Source organism: Artemia franciscana, chromosome 20, assembly GCF_032884065.1.
Source record: "Artemia franciscana chromosome 20, ASM3288406v1, whole genome shotgun sequence".
NCBI lineage: Eukaryota > Metazoa > Arthropoda > Branchiopoda > Anostraca > Artemiidae > Artemia > Artemia franciscana.
In genome coordinates, this window is record NC_088882.1 from 31801738 (window position 1) to 31824565 (window position 22828).

General features: G+C 32.3%; 1 protein-coding gene across 3 annotated transcripts in view; it reads right to left on the reverse strand.

Annotated features, from left to right (window-relative positions):
• Window positions 1-3211: 3211 nt before the first annotated feature.
• Window positions 3212-22828, reverse strand: part of LOC136040124 (homeobox protein cut-like) — a 233528-nt gene continuing 213911 nt past the window's right edge. For all 3 annotated transcript variants that reach the window (XM_065724226.1, XM_065724224.1, XM_065724225.1), the window contains exons 12-13: window positions 11619-11784; window positions 3212-8903 (exon numbers count right to left, since the gene is read on the reverse strand). In XM_065724226.1, the coding sequence (XP_065580298.1) occupies window positions 7969-8903; window positions 11619-11784 (1101 nt within the window). In that variant the 3' untranslated portion in view covers window positions 3212-7968. The remainder of the gene's footprint in view (window positions 8904-11618; window positions 11785-22828) is intronic.

Genomic DNA, 22828 nt, shown 5'->3' on the forward strand with positions numbered 1-22828 from the left:
TTATCACCTTTGATTGTAACATTGCAATGGCCAAGCTAATTGGAAAGAGGAGGTCATACCAGGTAGGGGAACTACAAAACCGTAATCTTCAAGTGTTACGCCTAAGAAGTTTACTTCACTCCCAATATCATCTTTAAACGAGGGAATATCATAAGGGTCCCACTTAATGAACTTCGATGATCTAAAGCCGTATTTCAAGTTTATACGACCACACGTTTCATTAAAATCTAATGACGCCCCTTGGGATTGACTTACACCCCTTGCTCTGAGGGCTGTCATCTTCAATACATAATTACAGGATTTTTCAACTATGCTGAACAAAGTGGCTATCTCAAATTTTGATTGGATGCTTTTGGGAAAATAATGGGTGAAGGGGAGGGGGGGCTGGTCGTCCTCCAATCCCTTTCAACCAATTAATAGGGCACTATACATTTTAATTTACAATCAAATGAGCTCCTTTGAAGTTTCTACAACAACTCGTTCTATACGTAGTGCCTTGGTCTAAAACCAAAAAAGGGGGTAGCTACTTCCGATCACTTTGATGTTTAAAAAGGGTACTAAAACTACTGATTACCTGTTCAATGAGTCCCATTGAAGCTATACGACTACCATTTCTATGAAAACCTTACATGCCCCAGGGGCATAACTTAAAACCTTGCCATGAAAGCTTTGGGGGGGGGGTATCATTCTCAAAGACATCATTTTCGGACCTTTCAACTACGCTGAACAAGATAACTATCTCAAATTTGGATTAGATATGTTTGGGGAAATTATAGGTGTGAGGAGGGGGTGGGGATGGTTGCCCTCCAATCACTTTCGATTATTAAAACACTCGAACTTGAAATATCTAATCGAATGAGTCGCTTTTGAAGTTTCTAATGCAACGTCTTATATACAGAGTGCCCTGGCCTAAAAAAAAAATACATTGAGATGTCTTCGCTCCTTACTTAATCAGCGCTATTGCGCTGCCTATGAAATAACCAACAGCTTCTAGTTGCTTTCTAATTCTGAAAAATTAGAAAAAATGACGTATTTTTAACTTACGAAGGAGTGATCGGATCTTCATGAAACTTCATATTCAGAAGGACCTCTTAACTCAAATCTCTTAGTTTAAATCTCAACCGGATCCAGCATCATTGGGGGGTAGTTGGCGGGGGGGACTGGAAATCTTAGAAAATACTTAAAGCGGAGAGATCAGGATGAAACTGGATGGGAAGAATAAAAACCTGTCAAGATACGTGACTGACATAACCGGACCGGATCTGCTCTCTTTGGTGGAGTTGCGGGGGTGGTGGAGTTGCTTAATCAGCGCTATTGCGCTGCCTATGAAATAACCAACAGCTAGCTGTATGGTTTACGAACGTAAACCATACAGCGAAGTTTTTACGAACATCTTTCAAAAATAGTCAAAAAGTCTTTCCCTAACAGGGCCACAAAACGGAGATCAGCACCGATGGTTTAGACTTTAAGGATCTAGTGCCATCACACTTACTTGCTCACTTAAAAAAATCACAGTTCCTGAAAAAAAAATAGCCACTAAGCTTGGAACATTGCCGAGAGCCGTATAACACTAGATGGCGTTTGTAATGTTTTGTTGTCAATGGATGTGCTGGTTTCAACCCTTGCAAGTTAGGCATGCTCTTGTGTCTCAACCATAATTATAATTAAACGTAGTGACAGAGCTTCACTTTAATTTATGATTGCGCTTGTGAGTCTTACGAAGACACTAACCCCCTAACCAGGTAGCCTTTGACGTAAATATCACCTTCATAAATATTAAAACCTTGAACCCCTTATATCTTAAATATTCCCTAGTCGAATGCAAAAGATATGATTAAATTCGGCGAAAAAGCTTTATTTCAAATATCAATCGAATATAATAAAGAGAAAAAAAGAGAAATAACAATGTTTAAGATACATAAAATTCATAATATAGCATAACTATTGAACAACATATACATAATGTAGATAATGAAAAGACACAAAAAGATTGACAAATTAAAAAAAAAATATATTACATAACACGGCGCTAAGTGCCTAAAATGCCCAAATTTGGCATATCACCGGGTAAAAATAATCGTTATCTACATGAAGACTTCCTATTCTGCTCCCTTTCTAGCCCAATATTATTATAACATGAGCTTGTAGCCCCTTGACTTTTATTCCGGCAAAAGAAGAGTAATTACCGAGAAGAGTAAAAGAAGAATAAAATGAAGAGGAAAAATGAAAAACAGAGTTTAAACAACAAGACAGTGAGGAAGGTGCTTAATCGGCTATTGGGCTGGGGAAGGCGTCTGCCCCTCCCAAACCTCAGTATGACCCATCTACCAAACCCCAGTCCCTCCCCCACAAGTTGAAATATAGTCTCTCCAAAAATCTCATCAAAATTAAGAGGAGGCTGCGTAATTCAATCAGCAACAGAAAAGATTAAATTTTCTTTAGTAAATCTTTACATTTTCTGTTACTGTATGGCGCATTATTCAGTTTTCTGTCATTTTTATTTTATTTGAGAGAATTAGTTAGATTATGGTACTTATATCCTTAGATTCATTAGTTCCACATTTACCAAGCCATATTAATAACTAATTAATTATAGTTTTAATAGCCATAATTATATAAAATTATATATAAATAATATAGAGTAATTATAGTCAATTAGTGATTGATTATATTGGTGACCAGGAAGTATTTCTAAGCCTCTTTCAAAGTCTCCCTTATAAATGCATTGCAACCACTTCAAAGTTGTATACAGTTCTAATTGGGATCATTTAATTTAGAATAATGTCATATAATGATAAATTTTACAGTAATAAAATGGATTTAAAAAGAACCAGTTGGCTTATTAGTAATGATTGGCAATCCTAAGCCACGAAACGTCTTAAAAAACTTTTAACTATGTGTCAAAAAGGAGATAAAAAAGAAATAAAATCCAGTAACTTCAAAAATCAAATTTTAAGGAAATAAAAGAAAGGCAACTTAAACGGTTATATATTTTTTAACATTTAAAGGTTAATCCTCTCTACAAACTTTGGTACCTGTATGATATAACCCCTACCACTCAAGGAGTGAAGTTAGGTTAATCCTAGTAAAATATAACTTAGTATAATGAAAATATAATACTTTAGAAACAAATTTAGAAAACAGATATTATGATAAATTCTATAGATATTAACTAAAATTATGTCTGTATCTTTTCTCACGATAGGCAGAAAGACATTAAAAAAAAAAAAAAAAAAAAAAAAAAAAAAACGGTTTACAGTGGGTCAGTGCATGAACTGCTTAAGCGATAGGGAAAATATTATACAAGTACCCAAATTTTTAGTACCCATATTACACAAGTATCCAAATTTTTAGTTCTTAACACTTATATACTAGTCCAATGAATTGGAAATCTAATTAGTTTTCTCAAAAAAAAAATTATAATCAACACATCGTTTAAAAATTTCTAGCACCAAATTTAAAAATTAAATTAATTTGAGTTTTAACTTATAAATTTCCTCAAGCTCTAAAATTGATTTATTTATTTCATAGAAACAAGCTTCGAAAAGCGAAAATGATTGTTTGTAAACTAATAACCCATGCAAGGCTGTATCCAGGGTGGGGGTCTGAACCCCCTCCCCCCTGAAATATTTGTCCGACTCGTAAGAAATGTAACAAAAATGAATATGAACAAATTTTGATGCGTTTTTAAAGTTTTTTCTACCCCCCCCCCCCCAAAAAAAAAAAAAATCATGGATACGGGCCGGAGCCCAAGTGGCCCGAAAATCTGCCTGCAAGTAAATTTGGACAGCTAATTTATCATATTACTTTCAAGAAAGAAGAGGAAGATTGAAATGAAATGATTGAAGCATGTTTCAAAAATTCAAAAAATTAAGCAACTTCTCTCTACGAATTCAAATTGGAATATATGATTGAAAGTTTGAGGTCTTTTTAGATAGTCTCCGACCGAAAAAATAAACCTTCTAGGCAATCAACTAGGCTTAATCTTCTAACTTCGCAATGAAAACCCCAATCCCGAAAATACCAACAGGCAATACAGGGTTATAAGACAGGTAAAAAGAACAATTTTCAAAATTTTACTAGCTTTATCACACTCAAGAATGTTTAAGCTATCATTCAAACATCTCCTAAAATTTGTACAAAGTAAACCCGAATTAAGAAAAGGCAAAAACACGGAGAAAAAGGTGGAAGACAACCTTAAAAGCAAAAAGCAATAAGATTTTTTGGCACAAAGCGAAAAAACACCGGAAAAAAATGCAAATTGAAAATATGTGAAAGGTGGATTAAAAATTACAAGTGAAGTTTAAAAAACTTGATAAGACGAAGGCTGCAGAAGGAAGCATAGATTAATGAATATAACATAGATGGTGCTGTCTCCTTTTGAAATTTTGTCCTCTACAACGATTGGCTGAAATGATTTTAATATCAGTAATATCACTACGAAACGGACTATCCAAGCTTGAATACTAGGTAGATTTTTGTTTATCCAATTTTAATTGGTTAAACCTTATTTTAATCAATTAATTTTAATTTTAAACTAATTTAATTGCAATCAATAAATACAATTTAGCTTAAGTTTGATTAGTCCGTTATTTGTCTATTGACATACGAAGAAATTAAATTGCCAAATTATGTGTATCTACAACTAACATCAGACACATTCTATAAAAACATATCTTATATTCATTAATTTATAGCAGAGAATTGTGAGAATGGGAAAATAATAGGCTAAAATAAAAATTAAAAACTGCGGTAAAAATGGTTGGAAAAATAGCTCTCTTAAAATACATGATCAAAATTCAATTTTCTGGGTTTTACTCAAATTAGTTCTAGAAAGAACGTTCTTATAAAAATTGAGTGTTTACATAACGAGTCAAAATTATGGGTAGAAAAATCACAAGAAAAATTTAATGCTTAAAATGTGTTTCTTAGAAAATTTTATTTTTGCACCAACATGAAAAGAATAAATTTAAATGGCTAATTTCTGATATTTTTTTTTACAAAATGAATTAGTACTGACAGAAATTGTACTACACATTATGACACCAATCAAGTGATAAAAAGGTGTGACTATTATCCTCTCCAAGAATAAGAAAGAATGAATGGATTAGGAAATTATGTCACATAAATAAACCAATAAGATTAAAGAATATTTTTTACCATAGAATTACAAAAATTAACTTCTTGGTTTTTTGTCACTAAGCACAATCATTGTTGTGTAGCTAAAAAAAATATTTTATACTCGCAAGGAACACAAATTTTTGCGTTTGTGTAGCTGGTAGGAACACTAACAATTAAGTATGTCTACGCCCAACGGTAGAGACTTATGCGTCTAAACGTATATACGTCTATAGCTGTGTGTATGCACAAATGTGTAAAAAATGACAAAGAAGTATTTTACTTTATTAGACAGGCTAGCTTAAAGACGCAAGTAAATGTTGTTTTACAGAGTAGTAATTGAAATCAAAACAATTTTGGAAAAAAGAGCACGAAATAGGGGGAATGTTTCGATGAAAGGGAAAAATCCCCTATGGGAAAATGATAGGAAATATAGGGTAAATAAAATATAAATTTGCCTCCGTATTAAGTGAAAAAATCTATCTACACCAAACACTTGGTTTTGAATAAAGGCACTGATTGCTTTGATAAAATGCATGCACATATTATAAAACATGCAAGAGGTAAAAAGTTGAGGATAAGATCAAAGAGTAAGAACAACTGATAAAAGAGGAAACTGAGATTTTTTTTCTGGTCGAAAACAACTAATGCCATCTAGCATTGCCTAAAAAACCACAAGATTAATTACAAGCCAGAATAAAATTTTACTTGGATTTTCTTATATTATTTTTTCTTTATCTTTACATCGGCCCAACATAAATGCATATCTTTTCCGAAAAGACATAATTAAACCGAAAATATATAGTTAATATGTTTATATAGGTTCTTATTATATTTTTTTCCCTTGTACTTCTTACACTGGTAACTATTTTATAATCAATAGGAATTTGCATAAAAAGACATTCCATTTCCGAAAAAAATCACAATCCAAAAAATATGGGCTTTAAGATCAAAAGTTGAACATATTAGAACCAAGAGTGCATCCAGGATTTTGTTCGGGGGAGGTGGTATTTTTCTGGGAGGGGGGTACAAAAGCAAAATTTCAAAAAAAACGCATCAAAAGTTTATTTACATGCATTTTTGTTACGTTTTTATGAGTGGGACAAAAAATTCGGAGGGAGGGTTCAAAGCCTGTAACCCCACCCCTGGATACTGCCTTGATTATTACTATACTCAATTTAAACTTGTTTTTTGTTCTATTCTTGTTTTCTTTTTGTTTTCTTGTTTTCTTGTTTTCTTTTTATTTCTTGTTTTGTTCTATTGGGCAACGCTGTACTACACTAGTGGCACAGTAAGATTTTAATTTCCAATACACCTATTTCAAAATTCTTAAGTTTCCTCTCTTTTTGTTTTTCAGAACTCTTTGGATAATAAAAAAAAATAATTTTTTGTTTCTTTTTGTACAAGGAAGACGAAGATTTAAAAAAAAAATGGCAAACAGACAATGAAAAGGCAACTTGAAGTTGATAAAATGCAAAACGTTCAAGAAATCCAAGCAACACCGAAAAGAAGATAAGCTAGTTATTAACTGTTTTTTACCAGATTTTTGTAGTTCTCTTAAATTTTGATAGTAGTTTCTTTTACCCGATTTCGTTTCTTAAGTTTCTCCCTATCTGAATTAAATTTAGGAAATATAATTCAAACTGTTCAAAATTATTCAAATTTATTCGATTTATAAAGATTATTATCATGACAGCGATTCGGAGACGGTTAGTACGTGAAATTTGATTGAGGAGGAGGGGCACTGTTTCGATTTCCCCAATTGCATGCAATTTTACCACGGAGTTATGATATTCTAGGGGTTAGGTCCTTTGGCGATTCTTAGGGGCTTACATTCCGACTTACCCATTTTGAGGATCGGGCTACTTCAAACAAATGGGCGAGAAAATCAGATTTGTCCTTGTTTTTTTTCCAGTGTTTTTTTTTTTTTTATTGTGTGTGTTTCATATAAGTGTATTATTCTCATTTTGTATGGCCCACAGCAAGACAAGCTTCTTGGGCTTAGCAACCATTTTGCGTTTGTAATATTTTTTTCGTATTAATAAAATGATTGATTGATTGAAACTTGCTAGCTACGCTAATATGAAACATGTGATTACTTGCTTTATTTTGAAAGAGGTTTGACTAAGTGGGAAAAGTAAAAGTGAGCAAAGGCAAATGCTGAAAGCAAATGTTTCAGCATTTATTTTTAGCAAGTACTCAAAACAAGGCAGGAAAATCAAAACAAGGCGAGATGCGGACCCCCAATCATTATTAGCAACACAATCTGAAATGGAGGAGGATCTTACCATTTGTCAGTTCTCTAAACTGAGTCGATAAAGAGGATGCAGGATTTTTGATCTATTATTAATTTATTCTTATTAATTATTATGATTTATTTTAATTTCTTGTTATTATATAAGATAATTTTATAATTTCTTATTACATATTTATATTGTTATTATATTCAAATATGAGTTTTCATCATTGTTTTTTTTAGCTAATTCAAATAATTTAATTTAGTTACTAACTTGTCTTCTTTTGCAATGGAATAAGTTGAAAAGCGAGAAAATCACAAAAATTTGAAAAAGTGAGCAAAAATTTAATTGATAAAAATGTACACATACGAGATCTCAAAAATGTAAAGGGCAGGACAAAGTCACACAAATTTTAAAGCAGATAGAAAAAATTACGAAAAAATGTAATTTAAAATATGTATATGCGCTTAAGGCGAAAAAATCACAAAGTGAAATATATGTGATTTTAAAGGCTCACAATAGCCTATATAAGAAAAAAGGAAAAAAAAAATATTGACATTGCACAAATGCGCGATAAAGCTGAACTGAGATCGAACTTCAAATCTTTTTTTTTTCACAGTTCGTCGTTTCCCTTTTTTACAGCTTCTGACAACCCCAAGTCATCTCGCAAAACTGGCTTTTCTGTATTATAGTTCTCGTCTTTAGTTAATGCCAAATCTTGTGGCTCTCTTTTGACAACACAGTTTATAGTAATATCACTAGAGGAGCTTTCATTTTCCTCCTTAATTTTCTTTCGAGTCTCGTCTGAATCACTATCCTCCCCCTCCTTCAGATAAGCAGGATTTACCCATTGTGGGGCTGTAGATTTTCTTTTTCTTCTTGATGACCCAGAACACGACCCTTCACCCTTCACAACCGGGGTATCTTTCCGAGATTCTACTGGCGAGCCAGGAGCGCTAATATCACTATGACAGTCACCTTCAGAGCCTCGACTGGGAGATTCTGGCTTATGGCTGCCTGTCCGAAGATCCAGGCCCGGTGCAGTTGACTGCATATTATATAGCATATACAGCATTTCTGGAGAATAACTAGCACCGTAAAATGGTGTTTGAAATGGCGTAATCACTGGAGTTTTTGGTAAATCATGTTGATTCTGGAGTTCAAATAGCCGTTGACTTAACAGCATACGATAGCGAAGTGCTTCAAAGTCTGGAGTCGGCTGTGGAAAGGGATTAAATGCAGTACCTTGAGTAAGGACTGACTCCTCCTGCATCTGCTTCAGCTTTTGAGTACTAAACCAATTCATAACAGATCTGGAGGGTAGATTAAGTTCTTTAGACAAAGTATCTAGGCTTCCTTGACTGGAATAGGGATCAATATTAAAAGCCATTTGGAGAGCTTCTTTTTGTTCATGTGACAGCTTCAGCTTACGATCCTTGGACTCTTCGTCGGATACTTCACTTCCATAGCTGTCATCTGCTGAGTTGGGGGGGTCACCATCATTCACCCCGTCCCTTAGTCTCCTTCGGCTTAAATCTCGCCGCTCAGCTGAAAAAGGTTAAAATGTCAGGAATAAATGTAGATATACTTAATAAACGGTAAGAAATCTGCCAATGATGCAGTTTTTTAAAGAGAGGTAGAAATGGTTAACATTTATTGTAAGTACGACAAATTTTTCCTATTCTAGCTATGTTTGGCAATTTTTTTTAAATTAATGACCAGCCAAATACCTAATACAGCCAGGGATTTTTAAGATGAGGAGTTTTAGAGCTCCCTTTTGGGAACACTTTGGTCTTGGGCCCTTTAGGGGGAAAGAGGTTAAAAAGGCTAAAATTTAAGGAATGGGTGTAGATGTAGTTAATAATAGGTAAGAAATCTGTCAAGTCTGCAGTATTTTACAGAAAGGTTCAGGTGGTTATGATTCATTTTAAGTACATAAAATTTTCCTATTTTAGGTATATTCGGTAATTAAAAAAAAGTCAATGACCAGCCAAATAGCCTAACCTAGCCTGGGATTTATAAGATGAGGAGTTTTAGTGCCCCCTTTTAGGAATACTTTGGTATTGGGCCCTTTAGGGGGGGGGGTGGTACAGTTTGAAAAGGTTAAAGTTTAAGGAACGGATGTAAAGATAAATAATAAAAGGTAAGAAATCTACTAAGGCTTAAATAGAAATCAAGTTGGTTAAAATTTACGTTAAGTATCAAAAAAATTTCCTATTCTAGCTATAGTTGGAAAAATTTTTGAAATGTTTATAACCAACGAAATACAGTGAAAATTTTATAACATGGGAAGCGTTAGTCCCCCTTTCTGTAACACTTTGGTCTTGGGCCCTTTAGGGAGATTGAGAAAACGCAGCAGAAATGGCCTCAATTTTCTAAGTCCTTCCTCTATAAGAAGGAACGAGTATAAATATATTTAATAGTGATTAAATCATCTGTCAAGACTATATATAAATATATATATATAAACAGATACATATCTGTGCTTATATATATATATATATATATATATATATATATATATATATATATATATATATATATATATATATATATATATATATATATATATATATTAGCACAGAACCATAGTCTTACAGAACATTTATTTAAGAAGAACGAATAAGCTGAACTATTCTAACCACTAGCGCGAAATTTTTTCAGACTAAACTTTCGAGGTCATATTAGTTTTACATATTTGCAAAATAATATATTTATTCATATTTGTGATCTATCGCTATTACTTATACTATAAAATATTTTTTTTATCTTCATATATATATACATATATATATATATATATATATATATATATATGTATATATATACATATATATATATAAAACATTTTTTTATTTCTTCTTCTATTTCTAATACATATATAATATTTTATATAAAACAATAACTTATTCATCAGTGTACAAACAATGTGCGGGTTTACTAGAGTAATACAACATAAGAATAATAGAATTTGAAACTAATTAATTTTTAAACTTGTAAATATTCCTAATACGGTGATATTTGTTGCCCAGAAGGTTTTTTTCTGAATTAGTGACGAAAATGTTCATTTTACTTAAGTTGAATTTTGGTTCTCTAAGTTTGTGACAGAGGACAATTCGATAAAATCTGTAAATTGGTCACTTTGAATCCATGCCTAACATACTCAAAATTTATAAATAAAAATATACCATCATACGAATAATACCAGTAAAACCTAATAAATATACAAATAACAAAAAATATAATTATAAACAAATAATAAAAAATACACTAAAAAATAATACCAAGTGAAAAATAACAACAAGCAGATTAAAATGAACTATCACCATACAAATAACGATAAAAATAAATAATTTCATCCCAATATAATAAAAATGAGTACTAATACACCATACTATTGATAAAAACAGTAAATAGTAATATGCCCTAAAATGATAGTGGCGAATTTTCGCATTTTATTTTGATGTACTATGTTCTTTACAAGACGACCCAGAATTTCTGCATTCCAAATTTCCGTGACGTGTGAATCTAATTAAAGAAAGTAATCTTTTGGGGAAGGTCAAAATGCCCTTCTGTTGTGTACGTTCCATAAGGAAGCTTCCAAGTTCCTTGGGTTCATTAATTGACAAACTTTCGGCACTGGGTTTTCTTAAGTGGCGGTTATGGTCAAACTTGGCTTTCAAAAATTAACTAGCCAAAATTTATAAAACTGTAACAAATACCCAAAACTTAAATGTATTTACTAAATTTTATAAAAGTATTTTATGTACGATGTTTGTATTGATGAGTTATGGCTTTTACGAACATATTTGAATAGAAAAATTGAGCCAAATTTTTTGTGAAACAATTGTTTAAAGAAATTTTCTATTATTAGAATTTTTTTTAAGAATCTTTTTAGTTTAAAGGATTTTTTTTTTATTATTTTAGAATTATTTTTATGTAGAACATAAGTGTGAAAATATGATTTTGAATATCTTAAATTCGACAACTGAAATTTGAAAACTCAGAATAAAAGAAAAGGAGAAAATGAAATGGTAGATAGTGAAAACCGCAGAAAAAAAAATCAAACCACGAATATTTCCCCTGTACAATCAACAAGCCTACCAAAGCGCAAAGAAAATAAAATAGCGAAAAGCCAAAATGTTGCAGGTTACTCCTGTCAAAAACCACACAATCATCACTCGGCCATCGTTTACGTCACGAGTTTTCCCCAAAAAAACCGTTATACCCCTGAAACTATCCCTATTGACACCTACAACTTACTTTTTATCTGCTGCAGTCGCTGTACATTTCTTTGGTCACTTAGCCATAGGTGCATACGAACAAAGGGTTCTCGCCCTTTCACACTGAGCATTGTCCAAGGTTTTGGCTTACTTAGTAGCTCCGATACAGATCCTTGTGACAGACCAAGCACTGCCTCACCGAATAACTGCAAAAGAGCGTCTACCTTAAAATCACCACTTGGTATGAAGGGTGTACTGGTAAAAACTGTTTTTAAACTGGTAAAAACTGGGGTGTACTGGTAAAAACTGTTTTTAAACTGGTAAAAACTGGGGTGTACTGGTAAAAACTGTTTTTAAACTGGTAAAAACTGGGGTGTACTGGTAAAAACTGTTTTTAAACTGGTAAAAACTGGGGTGTACTGGTAAAAACTGTTTTTAAACTGGTAAAAACTGGGGTGTACTGGTAAAAACTGTTTTTAAACTGGTAAAAACTGGGGTGTACTGGTAAAAACTGTTTTTAAACTGGTAAAAACTGGGGTGTACTGGTAAAAACTGTGTACTGTTTTTGGTAAAAACAGAGGGACTACTTGAAAAAAATACTTCCATTCAAAAACTTTTCATTCTTCTTACTGAATTAAAATTCCACACAGCAGTAGAAAAGAACCAATAAAGTGTTAAAAGGGCGGGGTTTAAAATCTGGCTCGTTCTCCTCTAGAGTTGAAGTCGGTCATTTGGCTTCCCTATTTTGACATGCACATAAATGGGTAATGAGTCTGATTTACTATAATGCGTCACAGGTGAAAATAAAGGAAATTAAAGTACATTTTTACTCGGAATTATAAAAAGGTAATCTCTGTCTCTCTCTCTCCTAAGAATTGTAATGATAATCAATTAATAATAAGAAATAATAGTAATAATAGGTAATAAAAATGATAATTAATAAAGAATGGTAATAATCAATATTAGATAGTAATAAAATATTATTATAATAATAAATAAACTAGTAGTGAACAATAATAATAAGAAATTGGTAATCAATCATATTAATTAATAATAATGTTAATAAATAAAGAATAATAAATTAACAATATATCAACAACAAGTCCTTTATCGACTCCGTCTGGGGAATCTTCTCATAATAATAGCCTCCTTTATTTCAGATTTTGTCTCTAGTGGTGATTAGGGTTCACATCTCGGGAATCTGTGTCTTTCTCTCCGAAAAATATTAATAATAATAAATTAATAATAAGTCATAAAAATCCCAATTAAAAAAGAATAATAATGAATAAGTGATATTAATTAATATTATATAGCAATAAAATATTATTATATTAATAAATAAACAAGTAATGAACAATAATAGTAAGAAATTAGCAATAAATCATATTAATTAATAATAATGATAATCCATAAAGAATAATAAATTAATAATAGATCAACAACCCCACATCTCCTTTATCGGCTCTGGTTTGGGAATCCACCCATAATAATAACCTCCTTCATTCCAAATTTTGTCTCTAATAGTGATTAGGGTTTTTGTCTCAGGACTACTATTAAATTATCCTGACTTTTTTTGCATGCCTGCATCATGGGAATTCCTGGATTTTGCTTAACTCACTTAGGTTTAACTTCCTTGCAAAATAAGGCAAGTAATTAAATGGCTTAAAATAGGATAATTAAAGATTCTCAATCCAATGATCTGCTCGCCAATTTTCTCTAAATATTCCAATGCTACAAAATTTTAAGCCGTGAAGTTACACACTATTACCGGCCCCCCAAGATCCATACTCTCTCCTAGAAAGTTGTAACTCAGTGGGAATAAAAATCCGTAGTAATTCCATAGTAAAAATAATGCTTTGTGATCAATAGTTTATATCTGCTAGGCATTTGAAATAATGGGGCAAAACACTTGCAGTTTCTCGAGGTCAAAGATTTCCTCCCAAAGCTTTATTTACTATCAAACAGTTCGTGGTAACGAACTGTAGTAAGGAGCGACCCGGCTCAATAGTAAACGAAAATCTAAAAAATGGAATTTCGATGCTAAAAGATATATCAAAAGAATCGGAGTTTCATGCTGATTTTAAATAAATAAGTTTCATCAAATTTAGTCTTTGTCATCAAAAGTTACAAGCCTGAGAAAATTTGACTTATTTTAGAAAATAGGGGGAAACACCCCCTAAAAGTCATAGGATCTTAACGAAAAAACTTCAAGTTCCAATCTACAAAAATGTGGCATTTCGTATTTTATTTCGTATTTTTTGCCAGAAGACAAATCACGGGTGCGTGTTTATTTGTTTATTTGTTTTTTTTTTCCCAGGGGTCATCGTATCGACCAAGTGGTCCTAGAGTGTTGCAAGAGAGCTCATTCTAACGGAAATGAAAAGTTCTAATTCCCTTCTTAAGTGACCAAAAAAATTGGAGGGTACCTAGGCCCCCTCCCACGCTAATTTTTTCCCAAAGTCAACGGATCAAAATTTGAGATAGCCATTTTGTTCCGCATAGTCGAAAACCATAATAACTATGTCTTTGGGGAGAACTTACCCCCCCCCCACAGTCCCTGGGGGAGGGGCTGCAAGTTACAAACTTTGACCAATGTTTACATACAGCAATGGTTATTGGGAAGTGTACCGACGTTTTCAGCGGGATTTTTTTTGGTTTGGGTGTGGGGTTCAGGGGAGGGGGCTATATGGGAGGATCTTTCCTTGGAGGAATATTTCATGGGGGAAGAGAAATTCAATGAAAAGGGCGCAGGATTTTCTGGCGTTACTATTAAAAAAAAACAGTGAAAATATAAACATGAAAAAGTTTTTTCAATTGAAAGTAAGGAGAAGCAGTTAAAACTTAAAACGAACAGAGATTATTACGCATATGAGGGGTTCTAAAAATACTTTAGCATAAAGAGCGAGGTATTTAGGAGGAGATAAATACTTCGCTCTTTATGCTAAATTATTTTTAGTAATTTCAACTATTTATTCTACGGCCTTTCTGATTCAGGGGTCATTCTTAAAGAATCGGGACAAAACTTAAGATTTAGTGTGAAGAGCGAGGTATTAACGAGGGGACAAACCCCCTCATATATATAATCAAAAATATAAGAATATAAAAGTTTGTTACGTAAGTTAATTCTTAAGTTACGTGTATTTTTTACTAATAAAAACGTTAGTTAAAAATTAAAAGTTCTAGTTGCCTTTTTAAGTAGCCGAAAAATTGGAGGGCAACTAGTCCTCCTTCCCCACCCCTTATTTCTCAAAATCGTCTGGTCAAAACTAAGAGAAAGCCATTTAGCCAAAAAAAAAGAATTGATATGTAAATTTCATTTTAATAATCTACATACGGAGAGCCAAAATCAGACATGCATTAATTCAAAAACTTTCAGAAATTAAATAAAAAAACGAGTTTTTTGAAATGAAAGTAAGGAGCGACATTAAAACTTGAAACGAACAGAAATTACTCCGTATATGAAAGGGGCTTTTCCTCCTCGACACCCCGCTCCTTGCGCTAAAGTTTCATTCTTTTTCGCAACTCTACTTTTTAAAACAATAAAAAACTTTAGCGCAAAGAGCGGGGCGTCGAGGAGGAAAAGCCCCTTTCATATACGGAGTAATTTCTGTTCGTTTTAAGTTTTAATGTCGCTCCTTGCTTTCATTTAAAAAAACTTGTTTTTTATTTAATATTCATAAAGATCGACATATTATATATATATATATATATATATATATATATATATATATATATATATATATATATATATATATATATATATATATATATATATATATATATATTATATATATATATATATATATATATATATATATATATATATATATATATATATATATATATATATATATATATATATATATATATATATATATATATAGTACCGGGCCCCGGCACTGTGCTTCGTTTCATCAATGAGCCGCTTAGACATTTTAAATGACCTTAAATTAGAAGTATCGTCTTTGAAAAAAAAAAAAACGATTATTGGTTATTGGACCTTTAAATTTTGCCTTGGATTGTCTTTTGTAATTATGAAAAACATACGACCAAACCTTTGTTTTTCAAGAGGCTGATGTAGCATCAGGTTTTTGAATTACGTCTTTGTAAGCTCAAATGTCGTTATTTGTAAGTATTTTGTTGCTTAGAGCTTTTACAAAGTGTTGAATGTCAACCTTTGCCCCGGTTTGCTTTTGTCACTATGAAATACATATCACAGAAACTTAACTTTTTTTTAAACAAAGACATGGTAAGCATTGATGATCTTATCCATGTCAAAATCCCAAACCCAATTATCATAACTATCATTTTCAATTTAGCACGTTTTGACACCGCTTTCAATCTTCTAACCCATTTTTCTTTCTTCTCCGTTTTGGATATTCATTACTTCAGACAATTTGCCGATGTCCTTCATTTTAGCTGCCCTTATTGGTCCAGTTTTACATGACAGTCCAGATTGTAGACTTGTTAATTGTTAGGTGGTGGGACAAAAACTTCTTTTTCTTTTAGCGAATTATCATTTATAACACTTGTAAATATTCGTTTTTTGGGTATTGTCTCATTTGATAGTCCGTGTTTATTCTTACCAGTTGTGAATTAATTTATTCGGGGTGTTCTCTTGGTCTTACTACGTTTGATAGTCCAGGTAGTTCCAAAGATATCCTTCATCATTTCAGTTCTCAAAGATGTTTGATTATTCAGGCAAGTCCGATTTCTAACAGCGATTTCTACTAAGCCTCAAACTTTTGGTTTTCTTTTCTATAGTTTTTTAGTTGTTTTAATCCCTTGTCAAAATACATACAAATATTTTTGCAATTACCGTTTTTTTGCTGTTTAAGCAATTTAGTTTAAACTTTCACGTGCATGAAAATCTTCAATTTTTCCACATAAGTATGACAACATCATTGCAGTACTATAATAGATACATAGAAAAATGACATCGTTGACATGAATTTTATTTCCAGAATTAAGGCTCGTAACGAATTTTCTCAGATTTCTGACCTATTTAGATCGTTTTTTTTTATTCAAGAATATCCCAGAACACCAATGTCTCCGAAAAACATGGAGCCATTTTCGGAAAATATATATATATATATATATATATATATATATATATATATATATATATATATATATATATATATATATATATATATATACATATATATATATATATATATATATATATATATATATATATATATATATATATATATATATATATATAAATATATATGATTATTGCTCCTTTATAAAGATAATATAAATGTGGTCCTCGTGGAAAACTGATTTATTAAAATTTTGATGAAAGGACAGACCTAGCCCCCTCTTCAAAATTCACAATCATTTTGAGGAAGGGGGGGGATTACAGACAATATTGGCGAATGGGTTGGCAGCAGTTTAAAAAAATTTTTCTGTAATTTGTTACTGTAAAATGTCAGGTTTTGTCTTGTCTCTGCATGTAGTTAAACCCTTTTCCTTCAACTATAATTAGGGAAGTAATTTTGTTTATTGACCTTTTTTATTTGCACAGGCGCTGGAATAAGAATTAAGTCTGGTTTTGTGCATTTAAGTTTGAAATGAACAAAACACTAGATTCACCGACCAAGTCAACAACAATTAAAGCTATGCAGTAAGATTTTCAATTCAAATATTTCGCAAATAAAACTATAAATAGCAGTAACCAATTGGCTATGCAACGAGAATTTGATAAAACCCAACGGATGTCAACTAATCATCGAATAATAGGATAAAATAAATTTGAAATTTAAAGAAAATACAATTGTACTATCTCGACTGTCAAGGTTTAGTTAACCTTTAAAACAAAAGCGAACTTACAACAGTATAGTTGAATAGTGCTTTATATTTCCTGATTTTAGTAACCCTCTCAACTGAAAACCATTTTTTTTAGTCTCATCATCATCAGTATTTGTTGGGTTTAAAAAAGCATTTGGAACTTGTGTTATAGCGACTACATTTTGTTCTTGATCTGTAATGAAACCGGTTTTCTGTGTCCAATCAGAGATAATCAACTTAGACTGAGCAAAATAAACGGTGACTATACAGGGATATCTTAATTAAACTTTTAATATATGGATGTGGTCAAATTAGGTACTTAATATAATGCGTTCTGATGGCCTGATTTCTATAATTATCTTTTGTAGTTTTCATGGTTTTGTTACTAAAGTATTATATTTCATCATATGTTGGTATATTTCATTAGAATTAACCTAACTTCACTTCTTTGGTGTGGACGCTATATCACGTAAGGATCACGCATCTTAAGGATGGTAGATAATGTTTTATGTTCGTTTCAAGTTCATGGGGCACGAATTCACAAAATTCCTGGGGATACTGAATTTTTTTTTTGTGAAGATACAAAAAATATTTTTTTTTTAAAGACATTTCTTATGTTTTCTAGTACCTAGTACCTAGTGCCTAAAAAACCTTTAATCCTAATGGTATTTAGGCCTAGAGGGGTGATTATTTACCTAAACAAGCCTTGCTTCAGGTTTTAATATGTTGTTCGTTTATTAATAAACCCTTTCTTCTTAAAAATATGAAGGGGGCCTATCCTCTCCCCCCAATTGGAATCCCTGGCAAGGACGCCATATAAAAGTAAGCAGTGACTGGTCTATAATGCCTGTAGAAGTCCTGGCGTACTATAGTGAAAAAATCAGCCAGTAAGTTTAACTTTCCCCCCTAATATATACCCTGGATTGTATATAAGTAAAGGAATTTTCTCCAAATTGATTTAACGGCAAATAAGGAACACCAAAGCATATTCTGCGTACGTAGATTTCACTGCATATATACCAATTCAGCATATATATTTGAGAATTAGGTGGAGGTGGGTTGAAAATGTTTTTGTATGCATTAAGGAATGCTATTAGGTATTTCAAAATGTTAACAAAAAAAATTTAGAATTGTTTTTTATCTTAAAACAAAAAAAAAATTATTATTAAAAATTATTAAAAAAATATTATTAAAAATATTATAAAATATTATTATAAAAATATTATTAAAAATTATTTTAAAAGAATTGTTATTTTCTTCTACAGAGTGGGAATATTTCTTCTACAGAATATTATATTATAAAATATTATATTAAAAATATTATTAAAAATATTATAAAATATTATTAAAAAAATATTATTAAAAATTATTTTAAAAGAATTGTCATTTTCTTCTACAGAGTGGGAATGCAGCACCGATTCCCAAGTTGGATGCCTTTGAGTGCATCAGACAAATCACTAGGTAAAAATAAAGTTTGCTAAATGGCCAAAGGTAGAAGCTTTAATGCAAAAACAGGTTACACAAGAAAGTGGGAGGGTCCAGGGATGGGCTTCCTGAACTCATGAGATTTGTCCAATTTTTATATAAGTATAACAACACATATCATTGTTATTTAATAAAAATCTTCCTAATGTCTGTCCAAATTACCCCCCCCCCTGCATTTCCCTATTTCACCATTCTGCTGATCATAGTACTTTTGCTGACGAAGTTGCTGCTCAACTTTTGGGCATAGAAATTATATTACAAAAGAATACAACTACCTCTCTTACCATCCCACACATCGTTTTGACCAATGCCTTTTTTAGTATTTTAATTTAACTGAAAGAATCTAAAAAATGACAAATTTACTCCATCCCCTAGATATTGAAAACGTATCTTATTGGTTAAACGTATGTCATAGTTGGTATAAGAGGTTTGAAAATTCCGTCAGCAGCTGGACGGTGAACTTTTTTCGTAATGAGGATAATCTTTTGTCATTGAAAGTTTAAGCCCCTCTACTTACTTAACCCAATTTATAACTGGAAATAACCGCCCATTTTATTTCCTACACATAATTGGGAAAAGTGAAGTTCCACTCTGCCCGTGTGGCGGTGTTGAAAATTGTTATCACGTCGTCTTTGAATGTACTAATTATTCTTTTCCTAGCTCGCTTTTGACGAATTGTTTAAATGATTTGTTTTTGTATTTGCTTAGTGTTTGTAAACTTACTCGATCTTTAGTGATTCAATTTCTTATTGATAAAATCCGATTTGATCATTAATCATAGTTGATTTCTAAAGTGATATGCTTATTATTTAGATCCTAGTCTTTTTTTATTTTCCTTTCTGGTTTTTGTTGTGTTTATTTCTCTTTTATTACTGTCATTTTATAGTTTTTGTAGTTGTAGATGGGAAATAGCGGGTTTTCGGCTCAGTCACTAATAAATTATCTATCTAACACAACACATCTACAGAGGCATACCTACTTAATGGGAGGTAACTGGGATTGAAAGCTTAAGCCCAGTTAAATTTCAAACCAACCGTAAGATTGAGGGCATAGAAGGAGATATTTGACATATATCAAACAAGGCATAAAGGGAATTATAATTACTACCAAGTTTTTTTTCTACTGTATGCTAGTGTTTATTCTTCCTCATCCTCTTAGGATATTACTGATGGTTCTTTTAGTGCTCTATTATTGTGTTGTATGGCCCATAACAAGCAAAGCTTCTTGAGCTGAATAACTTTTTTACGTTTGTAATAGTGTTTTAGAATTAATAATAATAATAGTAGTAATCGATTGATTGATGAGGCAGAAAGTTGTGCTCCCCTGATTGTGTAAGCACCCCCTTGTCGTTCAGTAGAATTTTTAAGATCTAAACTAAATCAATCTTCTGTTGCCTATTCATTTCTCTGTTATTCAATTCAATTCTATGTTGCCTATCCCTATTCAATCCCTATCCCTATCCTATCAATCCCTATCCCTATCCTATTCAATTCTCTGTTGCCTATTCATTTCATTTTGCAAATCAAAGAATATCAAATGTAGAATTTAAAAAAAAGATGTATTAGAATTTGAGCCCGGGTAGTGAATTCGACAGAAGACATAGGCCAAGAAAGGGGTACAAAGACGCGTTCACCTTTGTAGTTGTGTGATCACCCTTTTATCACACAGTACAATCGTTAAAAACTAAGCAAGAAATCAATCCCTGCTGTCAGTTAAACATCTCATTTTGCAAATCAAAGAATATCAAATGTAGAATTTAAAAAATAAGATGTATTAGATTTTGAGCCCGGGTAGTGAATTCGACAGAAGACATAGGCCAAGAAGGGGGTACAAAGACGCGTTCACCTTTGTAGTTGTGTGATCACCCTTTTATCACACAGTACAATCGTTAAAAACTAAGCAAAATCAATCCTCTTCTGTCAGTTAAACATCTCATTTTGCAAATCAAAGAATATCAAATGTAGAATTTAAAAAAATAAGATGTATTAGAATTTGAGCCCGGGTAGCAAATTCGACAGAAGACATAGGCCAAGAAGGGGGTACAAAGACGCGTTCACCTATGTAGTTGTGTGATCACCCTTTTATCACACAGTACAATCGTTAAAAACTAAGCAAAATCAATCCTCTTCTGTCAGTTAAACATCTCATTTTGCAAATCTAAGAAAAGATGAATATAATTTGAGAAATTGGACGCGTTAGAATGGACCACCCATCGAATGCTTTTTTCTAAGTATCTTCTAGAAAACGAGATCTAAATCTCTCAGCACTTAGAATCGGCATATCCTCGGAAATATCATCTTTTATAACTTCGCATAAAAATCAGTTTCGTTTTCTGTAACGAATATGAGGAAACATGTAACCCCAAGGCTAGCCAAGTATTGATCTAGAGCAGACCTTTCATCAAATTTCTAACTTAGAAATTCCCAATGAGATCTAGACAGTAATAACCAATGTTCGAATTTTTATGAGCCTATAAAAAAACAACAAACAAAAAAGCGTCTATCTTGACGAATAATTCCGTAAGGGAATGGACAACTTTACGAAAAATGTGCGATAGAGGGTGAAATGATCTGTACATAATTCCGTTGGCTTGAAAACAAACTTATTGAATTGAACAGATTATACGTGATTGCCTTAAGAATGAAGGGGGAAGCATAGAAATGGGGTTTTTCAAAAACCACAGCATAATAAGCGCGAAATTATTGCTTTCAAAATATTACATTTAGAGTTATTAACTTGAACAGAAAACACATTGTCGTAAACAAAATAAAAGGGCGTAGCTCATAAATTTTTCAAGACTGAGGTAAACAGGGGAACATCTTTTTGTATAGATATATATAAACATCTATCTGTGGGTCAAACGGTTTCTAGTGACGAACTGTAAGCAGGGTTGGATTTAAGTCTTTTACACCCCTAGGCCCAGAAGATTACCGGGAAATCCCCAAAAATGTGGGGATAGCGGAAAGCTTATAAGCAGGTTGGGAATTCATGGGTAGTTTTAAAATCACTTTTCTGTGAATAGGCAGTGTAGCAGTAAAAGTGCACCTGGCGTTTTAAAGATAAATCACATCTACCCGGTTTTTGTTAAGAAAAAAATCGCTTGGTGTTTTCCCTCTCGGCATTGTGCCCCCCTAGGCCCGGGCCTAGTTCACCTATGCGTAAATCCTGGCCTGAGTGTAAGAAACGACCCGGTTTAATAGTAAGGGAAACCAAAAATGGGGAATTTTGCATTTTTGCCAGAAGAAAGATCACGGATGCGTGTGTTTATTTTCAGGGATGATCATTTCAGGGACGACCAAGCGGTCCTAGAATATGGGGAGAGGATCCATTCGAATAGAGATTGAAAGTAATAGTGTCCTTTTTAAGTCACCAAAAAAGAATGGAGGTAAGCTAGGCCCACTCCTATACCCGTTTTTACCAAAATTATACAATCAAAATTTTGAGAGAGCCGTTTTGTTCAACATTGTTGAGAGGCCGAATAACTATACCTTTGGAGATAAGCCCATTGTTTACATGTAGTATTTGTTATTGGGGATTATGCATACTTTTTTGGGTAGGGAGGGGGTTAATTTCCAGAAGGGGGGATTTTACACAGGCAGAATTTTCCACTGGGAGAAAAGTTTCCTAAGGATGATTTTTTTTAAGGAAAATTTTACACTGGGATTTGCCAAAATTCCTATACAAAATTTTTATGATGTCTCGCCTTCTCTTTCCGACTCAATTTTACGCGGTGGGTTGTTAAGGGTAATTGTCCGGAATAATTATCACCAGGATTGAATCGTCTACTCTAGGGGTAGACAATTCATATTCCCCTAGAAATGGGGAGATTCATATATTTCCCCAGATTCATATATTCCCCCAGATATGAGGAGGAGAGATTTTTCCTTAGAGGTGGAGCCAGATTTCCTGGCATTTAAAAAAAATAATCAAAAATTAAATAAAAACAACTTTTTTCAACTGAGAGTAAGG